The sequence below is a fragment of the Oryctolagus cuniculus genome, chromosome 16 (genome assembly GCF_964237555.1).
Source record: "Oryctolagus cuniculus chromosome 16, mOryCun1.1, whole genome shotgun sequence".
Lineage (NCBI taxonomy): Eukaryota > Metazoa > Chordata > Mammalia > Lagomorpha > Leporidae > Oryctolagus > Oryctolagus cuniculus.
The window spans coordinates 53,199,856-53,216,665 of NC_091447.1; the positions used below are offsets into that span (position 1 = coordinate 53,199,856).

The 16,810-nt window shown below is 59.5% G+C and overlaps 1 protein-coding gene across 9 annotated transcripts in view; it reads right to left on the reverse strand.

Annotated features, from left to right (window-relative positions):
- The window catches only part of TNS3 (tensin 3), a 188,445-nt gene that overhangs the window by 89,026 nt on the left and 82,609 nt on the right, over window positions 1-16,810 (reverse strand). For all 9 annotated transcript variants that reach the window (XM_070059452.1, XM_070059446.1, XM_070059450.1 and 6 more), the window contains 4 exons: window positions 13,087-13,139; window positions 9,807-9,978; window positions 7,399-7,449; window positions 5,159-5,281 (listed from right to left, as the gene is read on the reverse strand). In XM_070059452.1, the coding sequence (XP_069915553.1) occupies window positions 5,159-5,281; window positions 7,399-7,449; window positions 9,807-9,956 (324 nt within the window). In that variant the 5' untranslated portion in view covers window positions 9,957-9,978; window positions 13,087-13,139. The remainder of the gene's footprint in view (window positions 1-5,158; window positions 5,282-7,398; window positions 7,450-9,806; window positions 9,979-13,086; window positions 13,140-16,810) is intronic.

A 16,810-nucleotide genomic window follows, 5' to 3' on the forward strand; every position in this document is an offset into this window, starting at 1 on the left:
GCGCAGGACAGAATGGCAGAGTCCGCTGAGGTTGGACCTGTGTCACGCCACGTTCCAGAGCTGTCCCAGGGGAGCCAGTGCAGCCCCCATGGCCTGTAGCGCCCCCAGGTAACAGGGGCGTCTGCGGAAGCCCCCGGGGCAGACGCACGTGCCTGCCAATTAGGCCTCAAGAAGCTGCAGCCACCAGTGTGACTCAATTATCTGGTGGGACAGGCGTGAGGGCCCTTCCCGGGACAGCACCAGGGCCCAGGGAGTCCAGTCCCGGTGGGGAGTCCAGTCCCGGCGGACAGTCTGGACGAGGAGCCGCCCTAAACCCAGCCACAGGTACACGCAGCCCCGTACTCAAGCCAGCAGTGCCGCCCTCAGAGGAAGGGGCAGCTGCACGGCCACCCTCACCAGAGCCACAGACCACAGCCTTCCGGAACGTTCTGCCATGACCACAGCAGCCGAGGACGACCTCAGCACACCACCTGCTTGCCCACAACCTGGGAGCCGAGCATGGTTTCCATGATAAACCCATGAAGAGAAACCACAAAAGAGGAAGATTCCGTGGCCTGAGAAAAGGCTACGAGGTTCACACGTCAGCGCTGGTCCACACAGTCTGGCCGAGGAACGAGCCGCCCGGGACGGGCACACCTGTGGCGGCTTCCCCCGCTGCGCCAGCCACGTCCACGGCTCCGGCTGGGAGCACGGAGCAGACACTGAGAGTTCTCCAGGGAGCGACAGCAGGTGGGTCAGCCAGACACGCGGAGCAGGGCGCGGAGCCGGCACGGCGGGCGGCAGAACGCGTCTCCACAGCCTGAGACTGCCAGCTCCCCGCCTTCCTTCCCAGCCACGCGGCGCGGAGCCGTGAGTCAGTCACGGGGAGCCTGGGAACCCACAGACGAGCAGATGCAGCAGCAGCTCCTCAGCCACTGCTCCAACAACAAGTGAAGGACGTTTAAAAGCATCTCGAGACCAATCGAGATGGAACCGCAACATCCCAACATTTAAGGGACATGGCAGAAGCAGCTCTAAGAGGGAAACTTATAGCCACGAATGCCTGCATTGAGAAAGAAAAACCGGCTGGCACCAAGGCTTGCTAGGCTAGTCCTCTGCCTGTAGCACCAGCACACCGGGTTCTAGTCCTGGTCTGGGCGCCGGTTCTGCCCCGGTTGCCCCTCTTCCAGGCCAGCTCTCTGCTGTGGCCAGGGAGTGCAGTGGAGGATGGCCCAAGTGCTTGGGCCCTGCACCCCATGGGAGACCAGGAGAAGCACCTGGCTCCTGATCACCGCAGCGCCAGCCACAGCGGCCACTTTGGGGGTGAACCAACGGAAAAAGGAAGACCTTTCTCTCTGTCTCTCTCTCTCTCTCTCTCACTGTCTAACTGCAGAAAGAGAGAAAGAAAGAGAAAGAAAGAGAAAGAAACGGGTTCTCAAAAACGATAGAAAAAAGAGAGAGAAAGAGAAAAGGAAAGAAAAGGAAAGAAAGGAAGAAAGAAAGAAAAACCTTGGGGCTGGCACTGTGGCATAGTGGGTAAAGCTGCTGCCTGCAGTGCCAGTATCTGTATGGGTGCCAGTTCTAGTCCCGGCTGCTCCACTTCCAATCCAGCTTTCTGCTGTGGCCTGGGAAAACAGTGGAGGATGGCCCAAGTCCTTGGACCCCTGCACCCGCATGGGAGACCCAGAAGAAGCTCCTGGCTCCTGGCTTCAGATCAACGCAGCTCCAGCCATAGCGGCCATCTGGGGAGTGAACCAGCGGATGGGAGACCTCTCTCTCTCTGTCTCTGCTTCCTTCTCTCTCTCTATAACTCTGACCTTCAGATAAATAAGTCTTTTTTTTTTTTTAAAAAAAAAGAACCTCAAACAACTTACATTATACCTTGAGCAACTAAAAAAAAAAGAATAACCTAGCACCGAAGTTAGCCTAAAGAAACAAGTAACAAGGATCAGAGCAGAAATAAACAGAGCAGAGACTAGAAAATATCAACACAATGAAAACTTGTTTAGGAAAAGATTAAACAAGGGGTGGGCATCTGGCCTGGCATGGGACAGCCACGTGCCACACCAGGTGCCTGGGTTCAGATCCCGGCTCAGCCGCTGACTCCAGCTCCCTGTCCTGTTCATGCACACCCTGGAAGGCAGGAGGTCATGGCTCCAGTACCAGGGGACTCGGATTCTCAGCTCCTGGCTTTGGCCTGGGCCAGCTTGAGCTGTGGTGGACATCTGGGGAGTAAACCAGCAGGCAAGACACAGCTCTGTCTTTCTGCCTTTAAAATAAAGAATTTTTATTTAAATGCTTAAAGATAAACAAAATCAACAAACCTTAGCTAAACTAGCCAAGAAGAGAGAAGACTCGAACAAATAAAATCAGAAGTGAAGGAGAGCCCAGGTGATGCCACAGAGACACAGGGGACGGAGGAGGACCACCAGAAACACAAGCCGGATGAGCAAGACGAGACGGCTAAATCCCTGCCCAGACTGCATCCCAGAGAGCCTGAGCAGACCCGCGTGGAGCGAGGAGACGGACACAGAGGAGGAGCCCAGCCAGAGGACCAAGCGCTTAAAGGAGAACCGTGCCGATGCTTCTCAGACCTCCCAAAACACCCGGGAGGCAGCAGCGTCTCCAAGGCCATCTCCCGGTGGACTCTGATCGCTGAGGGCTGTGCGGAAGAGTCCGAGGGCGGCAGCTAAGGCCACACAGGCCACAGTTCTGCCAGACGGCAGCTGCTGGAAGCGGCCGGGGGCCACACAGGCCACGGTCCTGCCAGACGGCAGCTGGTGGAAGCGGCCGGGGGTGTCCACACACAAAGCCGGTGGCCCTGCTTCACCCAGACCTCACAGCTGAGCTGCACGGATTTTTCCACAAAGTGACTCTTGGTTCGCAGGTTGTGGGAAGGCTCAGGGGCAGGGGTCTCTCAGGGCAAGCAAGGCCCTGCTAAACCCCAACAGTCCTGGTCTGACCTTAACACGAGTCACAGAGCCACTGACTGCATAACGTAGACTCGGAAACAAAGGGTGTCATGGGCATGAAACCCCCAAAGAACCCTTGTCCGTTTCTGGCCAATCAGCATCCAGGACCACCCCCCACGCGCCTGGTACCAAACAGGAGAAGGGGGCACAGCACAACCCCAGCCCGCCCCTGCCCGAACAGTTCCTGGCACGCATTCTGCAGAGCAGGCAGATTTCGGCCAAGGTCAGCAGTTTCACCCCCACGGCGAGGACGACGATGAACTTCTGTTAACGTCCACGTCAGCAATCTCAGGCTAAAAGGGGGCTTATCTCCCCTGCACATTTTTAAGTGTTTCCAAGTAGGTTTCCGTGACACCAGCACAGTGGGAGCCACAGGCAAAGCACCGTGGGAAAGACTCGCCGTGCTCCCAACACACAGAGAGCCCAGGGCTGCCGGGGGAGGCGGCCGTCCACGCGCCTGACTTCTGCAGCACCTGGGGTGAGCGGCGAGAGGGAAGGCGGGCTGGGGGCGCTGCCTCCGACCAGCAGCCCAGGGGCCTGTGGCACACAGCGGCAGCCCTGTGCTGTGCCGGGTGCTGCGGCCCGGTCAGCTGAGCTCAGGTGCAGTGAGCAGCAGCAGCAGGCGCTGGCGGGCTCCCCGGGCTGAGCCCGAGGCCACAGCTCGGGGAAGCCGACGAGCGCTGTGTTGTGAAGGGGCTCTCTCCCACGGCCTCTGCCTCTCACAGGGAAGCACAGACATGGCCGGCGGCTCCCTGATTCAACAGAACACACGGAACAGCTCCAGTGTCTGGCAAATGCTCCCAGGAACGCGACCAAGCTGGACGTGAGAAAGGGGACAAGGCCAGAGGGAAGCGAGTGACCCCTGGAGCCCCGAGGACACCTCTCCGAGTGCAGCAGCCCCCCCGTCCTCTGCAGCAGCCCAGCTGCCGGCAACCCCATGTGCTCCACGGGACGGGAGCGCAGGACCCCGTGGTTCCTCGTGCAGCTCTGCTCATCTGAGTGTGGAAAACACTTCCCTGTTGAACAGTCAGCATTTCCCGGATGTTGGGAGGGGCCTAGGAGGGCAGGTGCGGGGCATGCAAAGCAGGGGACAGCAGCCCCACCCCACCGGCTGCTACCCCTCCCCAGGGACCCCTCCTCGCTCCCTCCATCAGGGCGTCTGCGGGGAGCGCTGTGCTCCTACAGCAAATGTTTTTCGTGGGACAGGCAAGTCCCCCACGCTGCCCTTCCAGCCCCTTTTGACACCAGTCAATTCTGAGGAATCAGGGGGCGGCACAGGCAGAGCCCCTGGCAGCTGAGGAACCGGGAATTCAGAGGAACCACCCCAGGAGGAGGTAGCACCGGCGGCCAGCAGCACCCAGGGGCGATGCCCACAGGCACCTGCGCCCAGGCTGCTGCTGGTGGACACCAGCGCCACTGAGGCTGCCGGGCGCGGACCCCACAGCTGGCACCAGCTGCCCTGCGGGGCCGCACAGCCCACGCCTCTGCAACAGCGTCCACGGATCAGCGTAACTGAGGGCAGACAGCCCCACGCACCACACCCCCAAAGTGCCTTTCTCTCGGTAACAGCCGGCTCTCCGTGAGGAGCAGACACAGGTGAAAACCAAAGGACTCAGGCCGCCAGGTCCCTCCATAAGCCCCAGGAGCCTCGGCCCTCACTTCCAAAGCCAAACTGCAGCCTCAGGACTCCCCCAGCCACCCTTCTGGTTTCCAGGGACAGTGGGAAACACTGACCACAGAGCCACTTGGAGCTCCTGCCCACGAGACCAGCACCGACCTCCGAATCCCTTCCTCCAGCTGCCGACACCAGGCAGCCCCCTGGTGTGGGGGTCAGGGATCACCCTGCAGTGGATGACCCAGGCAGCCCCAGGGTGTGGGGGGAGGGAGCTCACCCTGGCTGTGGAGGACCCGGGCAGTGGAGGACCTGGGCAGCCCCCAGGGCGTAGGGGCAGGGTTCACCCTGGCTGTGGAGGACCTGGGCAGTGGAGGACCTGGGCAGTGGAGGACCCGGGTAGCCCCCAGGGCGTGGGGGCAGGGCTCACCCTGGCTGTGGAGGACCTGGGCAGTAGAGGACTCAGGCAGCCCACAGGGCGTGGAGGGGGAGCTCACCCTACAGTGGAGGACCTGGGCAGCCCTGAGGGCACGGGGCGGGGCTCACCCTACAGTGGAGGACCTGGGCAGCCCTGAGGGCACAGGGCAGGGCTCACCCTGCAGTGGATGACCACCACGTGCTGGGGGTCGCTGTTGAGCCAGGACTCCTGCGCTTTGCAGATGGTGCACATCTTGTCCAGGGGCGGCGCGTGCAGCTCCGGCCATCCCACGTCCATGATCTGCAACGAGACACAGGAGCTCCCTGGAGCCTGCTGCGGCCACATCCAGGGAATCTCACCTGGGAGTAGAGGACCTCGCTGTGTGGCCCGTTTGTGCAACTTAGGGGCATGGTGGCCAGGCAGCTGTCCCGGAGGCAAACAACAACGTGTCCTGTGCCCACACAGGACATCCTCGCGTCCAGGGTCTACACTACTCCTGGGCAGCTGGGCGGACTTCCCGGGGCAGCAGGAAGGCTCGGCCCACACTGGCACCAAAATTCTGCTGGGCCGGAGGGTGGGGTGCGTGGTTATAGCCCACTCCCCAGGCAGGTGCCCGCTACACACCTGGAGTCAGTTTAGTGTACAGACAAGACCCCACCCCCACCAGGTGACGGGGACACAGCTCCGGGGAACCTAACGTCCACCCCAGCCCTGAAGCCACACTGGCCACAAGGTGGTGTCATCTCGCCTTGCATTTCCTTTTTCTAGGAAGGACAGAAGTCTACCTCGGCACAGAAGAGACGAGAAACAGTGCAGCACAGTTGGGAATGTCACGAAGCTGCCCGGAAGCAGCCGCACCGCGCGGGGTGACCACTGTGACTGATGAGCCCCTGGTCTCTTGTTCTAGGTGCTTCTACAGACCTGGGACTCCAAGCGCTGCGCTCACACTCCACACTTCCGCTGCCTGGCATTCCACAGGCAACTTACTGCGCAACCGCGGGCCAAGTGCCCCGTCCTGGGTGTCGGGGACCGGAGTGTTTCAGATCTGGGAGTCTGCCTGGATTTTCAAATATCTGCAAAGACTTTACCCACTGGTATCCTTCATTTGAAAATACAAAACCTGAAATGCTCTAAACCTGAAACCTTTTGGGCATCAAAAGTTTTGAGATCTGCATTTTGAACTCGGTGTTACTGGATTTAGGACGCTCAGCTGTGTTTCTTCATTGTAATGGTTGCAAAATATCCAGCGTGCAGGAGAGACACTCACCTGTGCCATCACAGACACAGTCTGAGAGCCTCTGCCACTGACCACAACCACTGGTGGTGGACGGGGGTGGGGGGACCATACAGAGGTGACAGGAGGAAGGGCCCTGTGATGGGAACACTGTTCCCAGGTTGTGGTGGTTACACCAATCAACACACGTGACGAAGTGCAAGAGTCACACACGTGTCACGGGTGACACACCTGATGAATGGCAGACACACACACACAGTCACTGTGTGCAAGCCAGTCACACGAGAATGAGGTCTGCAGAGCCCTCCGCGCCGGCCTCCTGGTGTGGATATTTCACTGCAGGCCAACGTCCCTGATAAAGATGCTCAGAACCAGAGATGCTTCGTAGTTCAGACTTTTTCAGATTCTAGAATATCTGTATATACACCATGAGCCACAGCTGACCATGTTGTTCATCTGTTTCCTACACACCTTACACACATAGCCTGAAAACAATGCTACACGATACTTGTAACAATTTTATGAATGAAATAGTTTTGTGGTGTAGAACATTCTGCTTGTGGCACTGCTAGGGTTCAGAAAGTCTCCGAGGTCGGGGCTGGCATTGTGGTGTAGCGAGTTAGGGTGCCACCTGCAGTGCCACATCCCACAGGGGCGCTGGTTCCTGTCCTGGCTGCTCCACTTCCAGTCTAGCTCCCTGCCAACGGCCTGGGAGAAGCAGAGGAGGATGGCCCAAGGTTTAGGCCCCTGAACCCACGGGGGAGACCCAGATGAAGCTCCACTCCTGGCTGTGGTCTGGCCCAGTGCCGCCCGTTGCAGCTATCTGGAGACTGAACCAGTAGGTGGCAGATCTCTCTCTCTCCCTCTCTCTCTCTCAAATAAACAAATCTTTTTTAAAAAGTCTCAGGTGTTGAACCATTTGGGATTCCGGATGTTCACATTTAAGGATGCTCAACTTGTATTAATTTTGCCCAATGCTACCATGGATGAGACTGAGGGAGGGGCACCTGGGGGCCCTCTACCATTTTCAAGGCTTCTATGAAGCTATAATTAAAGTAAATAAGAGTGGACACCGCTTGCCAAGTCCCCGTCCGCGAAGACCTGCACCCCAGCACTCCTGTGGCCGGGGAGCAGGCCTCGCTTACTGCACACGACCCAGACCACAGGGAAGCGCGGTCCATACCTTTGGGTTGAGCTTTGCAAGGTCATACCTCTTCTCCGAAAGGTTTAACACCTGTGGGGCGGGGGAGAAAGCGTTCAGACAAATCGCTGGCCCAGAGGGGAGAGCGAACGCTGCACTTGACGTGCTTCTGTCTGGCACACTGCGGACCGCAGTGGGGGCGGCGGGACGACCCTCACACGCACTCCACGCAGCGCCCTCCTCCACTGGCATTAACACACCCTTACACAGCAAAGTTGCCAAGGCTCCATTTATTCTAACGGCTGCAAAATATTCACCTAAGGGCCCGCGTTGTGACACAGCGGTGGGGGCTGCACCGTGACCCCGCCATCCCACACTGGAGTGCTGGTTTGAGCCCTGGCTGCTCCACTTGCACTCCGGCTCCTTGCTAATGCACCTGGGGAGGAGCCGATGATGGTCCAAGTACGAGGGCCCCCGCCACCCACGTGGGAGGACCTGGATGGGGTTCCTGGCTCCTGGCTCCACCTCGGCCTGGCTCAACCTTGCTTGTTGCAGCCATATGGACAGTGACAGTGAACCGGCTGATTGAAGACATCTCCCTCCCTTCCCCCACCCATTCTATCAAGTGAATGAATCTTTGTAAAATATTCAGAGAGAACACTAGGACACTGCGAAAGGCCTGGGGAAACAGAAGTAAAAGGTACATTGATTTTGGTACAAAAGTTCTGAAATCCATGCAAACGCAGGGCCTGAACAAAGTTCTCAGAAAACGCCTTCAGGAAAAAACTGCACAGATTTAAAAAAATTCACACCAAAGTAAATTCTTTTAATTCTAGCTTCCATGAACTTTCTGAAGACGTGGGGGAAGCAGGGAGCAGGGAGCGGGGCCTGCCCTGGCCACCCCAAGTCTCCCGTAGGGACCCTGACTCAGCAGGCACAGCTCTGGTGCCCACCCAGCGGCCTCCGGGACCTGCTCAGAGTGGCCCCGGCCCGCCCTGCCAGAATCCGAGACGCAGCTGCCGCCCTGGCAGGGCCCAGGAAGCTCCCCCAGCAGGAGAGGCAGTGCCCCAGAGTCCTCCGTAAGTGGTGTGTGTTCAAGGCCGGCTTGCCTGTCTGCGACTGTCAGATGTCCACAGAGAAACAGACCAGCCAGTCTGCGAGCCATCCTGCTGGGTCTGGGTGAGACACACATGCGGCTCTCTCCCAGGTTCCCAAAGCTCCCGCCCCAAACCCATAAAAGACCCCTGCGTGGTGACAGAGGAGGAGCTGCCCCCAGACCCAGTGGGTGCCATCCCAGGCCCCAGGCCCTCTGGGTGGTCTTTGGGGTAGGCAGCCAGGGAGCGGGCTGACTGGAGCAGGTCCTGCCGAGGGGCCCAGCTCCCCCGCTAAAGGAAGAAGCCCCCAAGGGAGGGAGCCCCATGAGAGGGGGGCCACTCCCCTATCCTCCACGGTCACAGAGGACTGGCTTCAGGGCAGGAGCAGGTGTGTGGGGCAGGGGGCCCGGAGGAGCCCAAGTCCGAAGGAGCTCCACCCCACCTCCGCAGCCCCAGCCCAGTCCTGGGAGAGACTGATAAGGCTGACAATGGCCTCCTTGTTGGCTCAGGGCTGCAGATAAGGGAGAAGGAGGAACGGAGAGGGTGCCAGCAGGGAGCAAGAAGAGACCGGAGCGCTGGCACACTGGCACGCTGGCACACTGGCACGAAGAAAGTGATGATCAAAGGAGGGAGACCCATGAGAGGCTCCCCCTCCAAGGCCAACCCAGCTATCACCTGGCCGGGCAGCCCCTGGTTTCTTGGCCACCCCACGCTTTGTCTTGCCCATTCAAGCAGGGTCAGTTTGCTCTTTGGTACCAGGGTTGCTGTGGGGGACCAGCAGGGGGTGGCTTGTGTAGGGGGCTGCAGGGTGGAGGCGGGGCCCTCGGCTGTGGGGTACAGCTCAGCCGCGAGGGGTCTGCTCATGTCCGGCCGTCATGCCCGGCCCCCCAGCTGGTGTAGGGGCTGTGGGGTACAGCTCAGTCGCGAGAGGCCCACCCGTGTCCGGCCGTCACACCCGGCCCCCTGGCTGGTGTAGGGGCTGCGGGGTGGAGGCGGGGCCCTTGGCTGTGGGGTACAGCTCGGCCACGAGGGGCCCACCCGTGTCTGGCCGTCACACCCGGCCCCCCAGCTGGTGTAGGGGGCTGTGGGGTACAGCTCAGCCGTGAGGGGTCTGCCTGTGTCCGGCCGTCACACCCGGCCCCCTGGCTGGTGTAGGGGCTGTGGGGTGGAGGCGGGGCCCTCGGCTGTGGGGTACAGCTCGGCCACGAGGGGCCTGCCCGTGTCTGGCCGTCACACCCGGCCCCCTGGCTGGTGTAGGGGCTGTGGGGTGGAAGCGGGGCCCTGGGCTGTGGGGTACAGCTCAGCCACGAGGGGCCTGCCCGTGTCTGGCCGTCACAGCCGGCCCTCATCGCTCACCAGGTAGTTGTCGCCGTGCTTGGACTTGAGCATCCGCGTGACCTCCTGCAGGTGGCGCAGGTAGGACTCCTCGCAGCCACCAGCGGGGAATGACACGGCGATGATGCGCTCCGTGATGTAGGTGAGGTCCAGCTCATGCCCGTCCTCCATGGCGGGGCTCAGGGCCGCGGGCCTGCGAGGGAGAGGCCGACAGGTCAGCCAGCAGGACAGGAGGGCCGGGACAGGGCAGGGCACAGCTACTGACCCTCACGGGTCTCACGCCAGGCGACCTGGCTGCACTTCTCCAGGAGGGTGCGGATCCATCCGGGCACGACCGGGCGCTGCAAGCTGCCAGCAGGATGAGCAGGGAAGGGGGCCCTGCAGCAGTGACACGGGGCTGGGGCACGCTGGGCCTGGGCGCAGCGAGGGCAGGCCTCTGCAGCAGTGACACGGGGCTTGGGCACGCTGGGCCCTGGATGCAGCAAGGGCAGGCCTGGCGGGAAGGGGTGGCTCAGAGGCTGGGATCCCGGGGAGGGTGAGCCTCACCCCGTTCCAAGTATCGGAGTCAGCATGAGGCGTTTGGAAAGCAGAGGCCAAGGCTGCCCATCAACAGCAAGCAGACCCTCCGGGCTGTGTGCAGCGGGGTAGGCGTGGGGGGTCACAGGGAACCTTCGGGTGCTGGGAGGGGAGGGGCCGGGATGGGGAGGAGGGCGGGGCTCCACACTTCGGGGCTCGGTGGCCTCTGCTGGGCCACACGCGGCCAAACCCCTGCACCCAGGACACAGGTGCCCAAGCAGGCGTCCAGGTGTGAGATGCACACACGGGAAGGGTTGGGGCAGGAGCAGCTGAGTCCCGCCCAGCCGGCAGGACTGGAGGATGGGGTGAGGCTGGCTGAGGCCTGGAGTCCCTGGGGACGGCTCCGCAGCTTCTCCCCAGTCACTGGTGCCCTCAGGAAGGCCTTGAAGGCCCTCGAGAGAGAGGGCTGGGGAATGGGAGAGGGTCCCGGGAAGCAAGGCCCCGGGAAGCCCAACAGGCGGCCCAGGAGGTGAGGAGGGGCCGGCAGGCGTGCAGGAGGCGCTTCCTGTGCATGGAGGTGAGCCACCGGCTGCGACTTCCTTTTTACTCATCCTATCGTGTGTGTGTGTCTGCGAGTGTGTGTCTGCGTGTGTGTATCTGCATGTATGTGTGTGTGTCTCCGTGTATGTGTGCGTCTGCGTGTATGTGTGCGTCTGCATGTGTGTGTGTCTGCATGTGTGTATCTGCATGTGTGCACCTGCGTGTATGTGTGCATCTGCGTGTGTGCGTGCGTCTGCGTGTATGTGTGCATCTGCGTATGTGTCTGTGTGTGTGCGTCTGCATGTATGTGTGCATCTGCGTGTGTGTGTCTGTGTGTATGTGTGCACCTGCGTGTGTGTGTCTGAGTGTGTGTGTGTCTGCATGTGTATGTGGGCACATGTGCATGGTCTGTGTGTGTGTGGTCTGCGTGTGTATGTCTGTGTGCGTGTGTGTGTGTGCATGGTCTGTGTGTGTGTGCACGTGTGTGTCCTCTCTTTTTCCATTTTGGAAAAATCTGAAACCTAACAAACAGTTTACCAAACACCCACGCATCCGTCACCCAACTGCGGTATTCCCAGCACACGGCCACGCTGATCTGTCAGGGACCCCGTGACCTCTCCACCCCCGTGACCTCACAGAGGCAACCCCAGGCCCTGGTGTTTCATTCAGAAATCCTGGGGTCAGGTCTCCACTGGGGGCGCCCACATCCAAGGCCCAGAGCCTGGCTGGAGTCCGGGCTCCCGGCTCCTGATCCACTTCCTGCTGGACCACCGGGAGGCAGCAGGCGACGGCCGAGGAACCAGGTCCCCCCCACCACGTGCCAGGCCTGGGTGGAGTCTGGGCTCCCGGCTTCCGCCCGGCCCGGCTCTGGCTGCCGTGGCATTGGGGAGGAATCACTGGGAGTCCTCCCTCGGTCCGCCTTCCGAGTAAAGTAACATTTTTAAAAGATCTTTAAAAAGGAACACTGCAGGACTGATTTCAAAGATAAAAACACTTTCTGACTGAAATACCTGCAATGCCATTTTCACACTTGAAAAAGAATTAACAGCAACACCAGTAATCTGAAAGCGGGGTAGTTTTTGAGAGTTGACTTGTTCAAATAAGGATCTGAGCAGTTGCCAGATTATTTTTTCTTTACTTTCATCATCAGACACAGTCACTAACGAATTTTAATTACTCTTTAAAAAAAAAGATTTATTTTATTTATTTGAAAGACAGAGTTACAGAGAGAGGTAGAGCCAAAGAGAGCCAGAGAGAGAGAGAGAGAGAGAGAGAGGGAGGTCGGTCGGTCTTCCATCTGCTGGTTCATTCCCCAATTGGCCGCAACGTCCAGAGCTGAGCTGATCCAAAGCCAGGAGCTGGGAGCTTCTTCCAGGTCTCCCATGCGGGTGCAGGGGCCCAAGCACTTGGGCATCTTCTACTGCTCAGAAGAGGAATAGCTGGGACTCGAACCAGTGCCCATATGGGATGCTGGTGCTGCAGGCTGGGGCTTTAACCCACTGAGCCGCAGCGCCAGCCCCTTAATTACTTTTTAAAAAGCAAATCTGGGGCTGGCGCTGTGGCGTAGCGGGTAAAGCTGCCATGTACAGAGTTGTCATCCCACATGGGCACTAGTTCAAATCCACACTGCTCCTCTTCCAATCCAGCTCCTGCTAATGGCCTGGGAGAAGCAGTGAAAGATGACCTAAGCGCTCGAATCACTGCCGCCCACGTGGGAGACACGGGTGAAGCTCCTGGCTTCTGCCCCGCTCAGCCCATTGTGGCTACCTGGGGAGTGAACCAGCAGATGGAAGATCTCTCTCTCTCTCTCTTGCTCTCTTGCTCTCTTTCAAATAAATAAAATATTTTTTAAAAGAGCCCTACAAGAAGAATGAACTCTAATCAGCTCCGTTCCAGTGTAAATCTTCACAAATCTTGTAAAAAAGTGTCAATAAAAATGTCAAAAAAATCAGAACTTAAAAAAAAAAAACATCTTCGGAAGACTGATGTGAAGCAATGATAACGCGGCCCTCGGCCATCCCAGGATCCGGCCATGGGTCTCCAGCCTCTGGCACCTGCTCGGACGGAGCTGCCCCTCCTCCGCCACCATGGTTGTGGGACCCCCGTAGGTCACCTGCACAATGGGCCCCAGCACCACAGCACTCAGAAAACACGTGCGAGCCTCCCACGCGTCGCCTCCGAGTACCGTTTTCAAGTTCCCCCGTGGGACTCGGCCCACTGCCCTCCAGACACTCCGGACACTCACCGCAACGGCTGGTCACCGGAGAGAGCAGCGGACGGCGCGGAGTTCCGGGGGGCCTGCAATTGCAGAAGACACAGGTCACCTGCACGTCCCCTCCCCCACGCTGTCCCCAGCTCATCATGAACAGCGAGCCAATCACTGTCACCACTGGGCTCCGAAACACCAGGGTACTTCAGGTCACCACGGGACACGGCCCCACGGGCCAGCAGCAGGACGGGGCTTCCACGGGGCACCACGGGCAAGGCCGACACGGGACACGTGCACGGCGCTGCTCTCACTGACGTGTGCCCTCTGGGAATCTCAGTTCTACCGACTGCTCTAGGACCCCGTCCAGCAGGCGCGTCTCGGACCCTGCAGTCAGCCCTCGGCTCGCACAGGCTCTGCTCCCAAGGATTCAGTCCCCGGGGATGGAAGACGCTCAGGAAAGCACTAGGCTGTGGCTGACACGAACCCTGCGGCCGGGTCTGGGATGGCCCTGCCTCTACCAGACGGGCCCCAGCCCTTCCACTGGGAGGGGCAGGCCACGGGGAGGACACGTGGGCTGCAGGCAGCGAGGACATCACAGAAGGGATCTGAGCATGCGCGGCGCTCGGTGTCTGTGGGGGTCTCAGAACCAGCCCCTGTAGAGACAAAACTCTCATTGTACTTGTGTGTGTGCACATGGGTGTGTGTGTGCATACGGTGTGTGCACATGAGGGTCTGAGTGCGCATGTGTGTCCACCTGTGTGTGCATATGGATGTGTGTACATGTGTTTGTGAGTGCCTTTGTGTGCACGTGTGTGCCTGGATGTGTGCATGCACTTGTCTGTATATTTGGTATGTGTGCATGTGGGTGTGTGTGCTTTCACATGTGAGTGCACATGAGGGTCTGAGTGTGCACGTGTGTGCCTGGATGTGTGCATGCACTTGTCTGTATATTTGGTATGTGTGCATGTGGGTGTGTGTGCTTTCACATGTGAGTGCACACGAGGGTCTGAGTGCGTATGTGTGTCCACCTGTGTGTGGATATGGATGTGTGTACATGTGTTTGTGAGTGCCTTTGTGTGCATGTGTGTGCCTGGATGTGTGCATGCACTTGTCTGTATATTTGGTATGTGTGCACATGGGTGTGTGTGCTTTCACATATGTGTGCATGTCGCTCCCCCTCTTCGTGGAGGAACGACACTAAACCCTGCCTAGGCTTCATATCCGAGTCACGGCACCATTATGTCGCTCCCCGTCTTCGTGGAGGAACGACACAGGACCCTGCGCTGTTCTTTTGTCTGCTCGGCCCTCCCCGGGTTTGCTGCTGGTTCTTCCCGGGTTGGCTACCGTCCCTTCCACCTCCGTGGAAGGGCGGTTCCCCCTGCCACATTCCCCACTTCCGCGGGGGAGCGGCACACCACCGGCCGGCTCTCTCGGGGGCTGCACAGGTGTTCCCCTTAGATGTTCCTGGTGCATGTTGTCTCTCTCCTCCTTTATAGTCCTCTTCCACCAATCCCAACTCGGCTGCCCACACGCCGAGTACGCTGCTCTCCAATCAGGAGCAGGTCCTGCAGCTTGTTGGTTGAACTGGAGGCAGCTGTGTAGAAGCTGTTTCCTCCTCTCCCAGCGCCATATTGTGGGAGAGCAGATGCATAGAATAAGTCTTAATTCCAGTAACTTAGTCTAGTCCGAGTTGCTCCCCACATGTGCACACGAGGGTCTGAGTGTGCGTGTGTGTGCCTGGACGTGTGCATGCACTTGTCTGTATATTTGTATGTGTGCACGTGGGTCTGTGTGCTTTCACATGTGAGAGCACACGAGGGTCTGAGTGTGTGTGTGTGTGCCTGGACGTGTGCATGCACTTGTCTGCATATTTGTATGTGTGCACGTGGGTGTGGTTATGTTCCCCTCCCACGCCAAGCTATGCACACACACTTTCAGAGATGCACCCGCACACCAGAAGTGAGGACATCAGGCTCAGAGAGGGGAAGGTCTCACAGAGGCCGGGGCGGGGGGGGCAGCCCACACGCGCCCTTCCCAGCACCCGATGCCCGTCCTGACCCACGTCCGGTGACCCAGTGACGCCGTGTGCAGGCGCCCAGAGCCTTCCTCGGGGCAGAGGCCTCAGAACTCCCGCCGGCTCCCCGACTGACACCGGCAGGCGGACACCCAGGGCTGCCCCCCAGGGCCCCTCAAGCAGGGGCTGCCCCCCTGGGCCCCTCAAGCAGGGGCTGCCCCCCTGGGCCCCCCTCAAGCAGGGGCTGCCCCCCTGGGCCCCTCAAGCAGGGGCTGCCCCCCTGGGCCCCTCAGTGCGAGAGGACAGAAATAAACTCTTGGGAGAGCTCAGGGGACGACGAGGCAGACATGAACACACAAGGCCTCCCACCAGCTCCAGAACCACAGAGAAACCCACCAGGCCTCCAGCGAGGCAGGGCCCTGACACCACAGACGCCCACCCGGGAGCCGGAAATCCAGGAGAAACCTACACCCAGGAGCAGGGAACCCATGGGGAACCGCCCCCTCCAGGAATGGGGAAACCACCCCGCCCCACCCCACCCCACCCCAGGAAGTGGACAAACGCAGAGAAGCCCACCTCAGGAACAGGAATTCATGGAGAAACCACCCCCCAGGTACAGGAAAACCACAGAGAAGCCCACCCCCGGGCCCTACGGAGGCAGGACCAGGGTGCACGCTCTCTCTTCCCCAGCAGGGGGGTCAGGGGCTGGGGCTGGGGGCCAGATAGCCACATCCACGGGTCAACCCACTCCCACCCACGTCCCCCAGGGAAGCCCCTGGCCACTTCTCTCCTTGGTCCTTCCCTGTGCAGAGGACAATTCAGGGCCCACCTCTCAGAGCCAGCCGGGGACTGGGGGGTGCTGCAGCCTGCGCGTGCTGCCCCTCCCTGTGCAGCCCAGCCTGCAGGCCCCTGAGGCTGCAGGGGCTCCCCGCTGGCTCCAAGGTCCTGAAGCTGGGCCCAGAATGGGCACAGCCCACATGAAAAGAACTCCCAATGATGACATTAGTTCTTTGTTCCTTATTGGAACGTCACAGATAACAATTTCAGAAACTGTTCTGAAAGCACTGGTGGAGGGGCCAGCACTGGGGCATTGTGGGTAAAGCCACCACCTGTGACGCCAGTTCAAATCCCAGCTGATCCACTTACAATCCAGCTCCCTACTAATGCACCTGGGAAAGCAGAAGACGGCCCAAGTGCTTAGGCCTCTGCACCCACAGCCTGGCCCAGCCCTGGCATTGCAACCATCTGGGGAGTGAACCAGCGGAGGGAAGACAGATCTCTCTCTCAAGTCTTCCTGTCAAACACATAAAGAATTCTTAGGGTCCGGCATTGTAGCAAAATGGGTAAAGCCTCCACCTGCGATGCTGACATCCTGTATGGGCAACAGTTCAAGTCCCTGCTGCTCCACTTCTGATTCAGCTCCCCGCTAATGTGCCTAGAAAGCAGTGGAGGATGGCCCAAGAGATTGGGCCCCTGCACCCATGTGGGAGACCTGGATGAAGCTCCTTGTTCCTGGTTTCCGCCTGGCCCAACCAGCCATTGCAGCCACTTGGGGAGTGAACCAGAAGATGGACGAACTCTCTTTCTCTCTCTCTCTCTCTCTCTCTCTCCCTCCCTCCCTCGCTCCCTCCCTCCCTTCCTCCCTCTCTCTCCCTCTCCCTCTCTCTTTCTCTCTACCTTCCCGTCAAATACATAAAGAATTCTTAGAAAGGAGGCAGGCAGCCAGGCGCTGGTGGGACATGAACC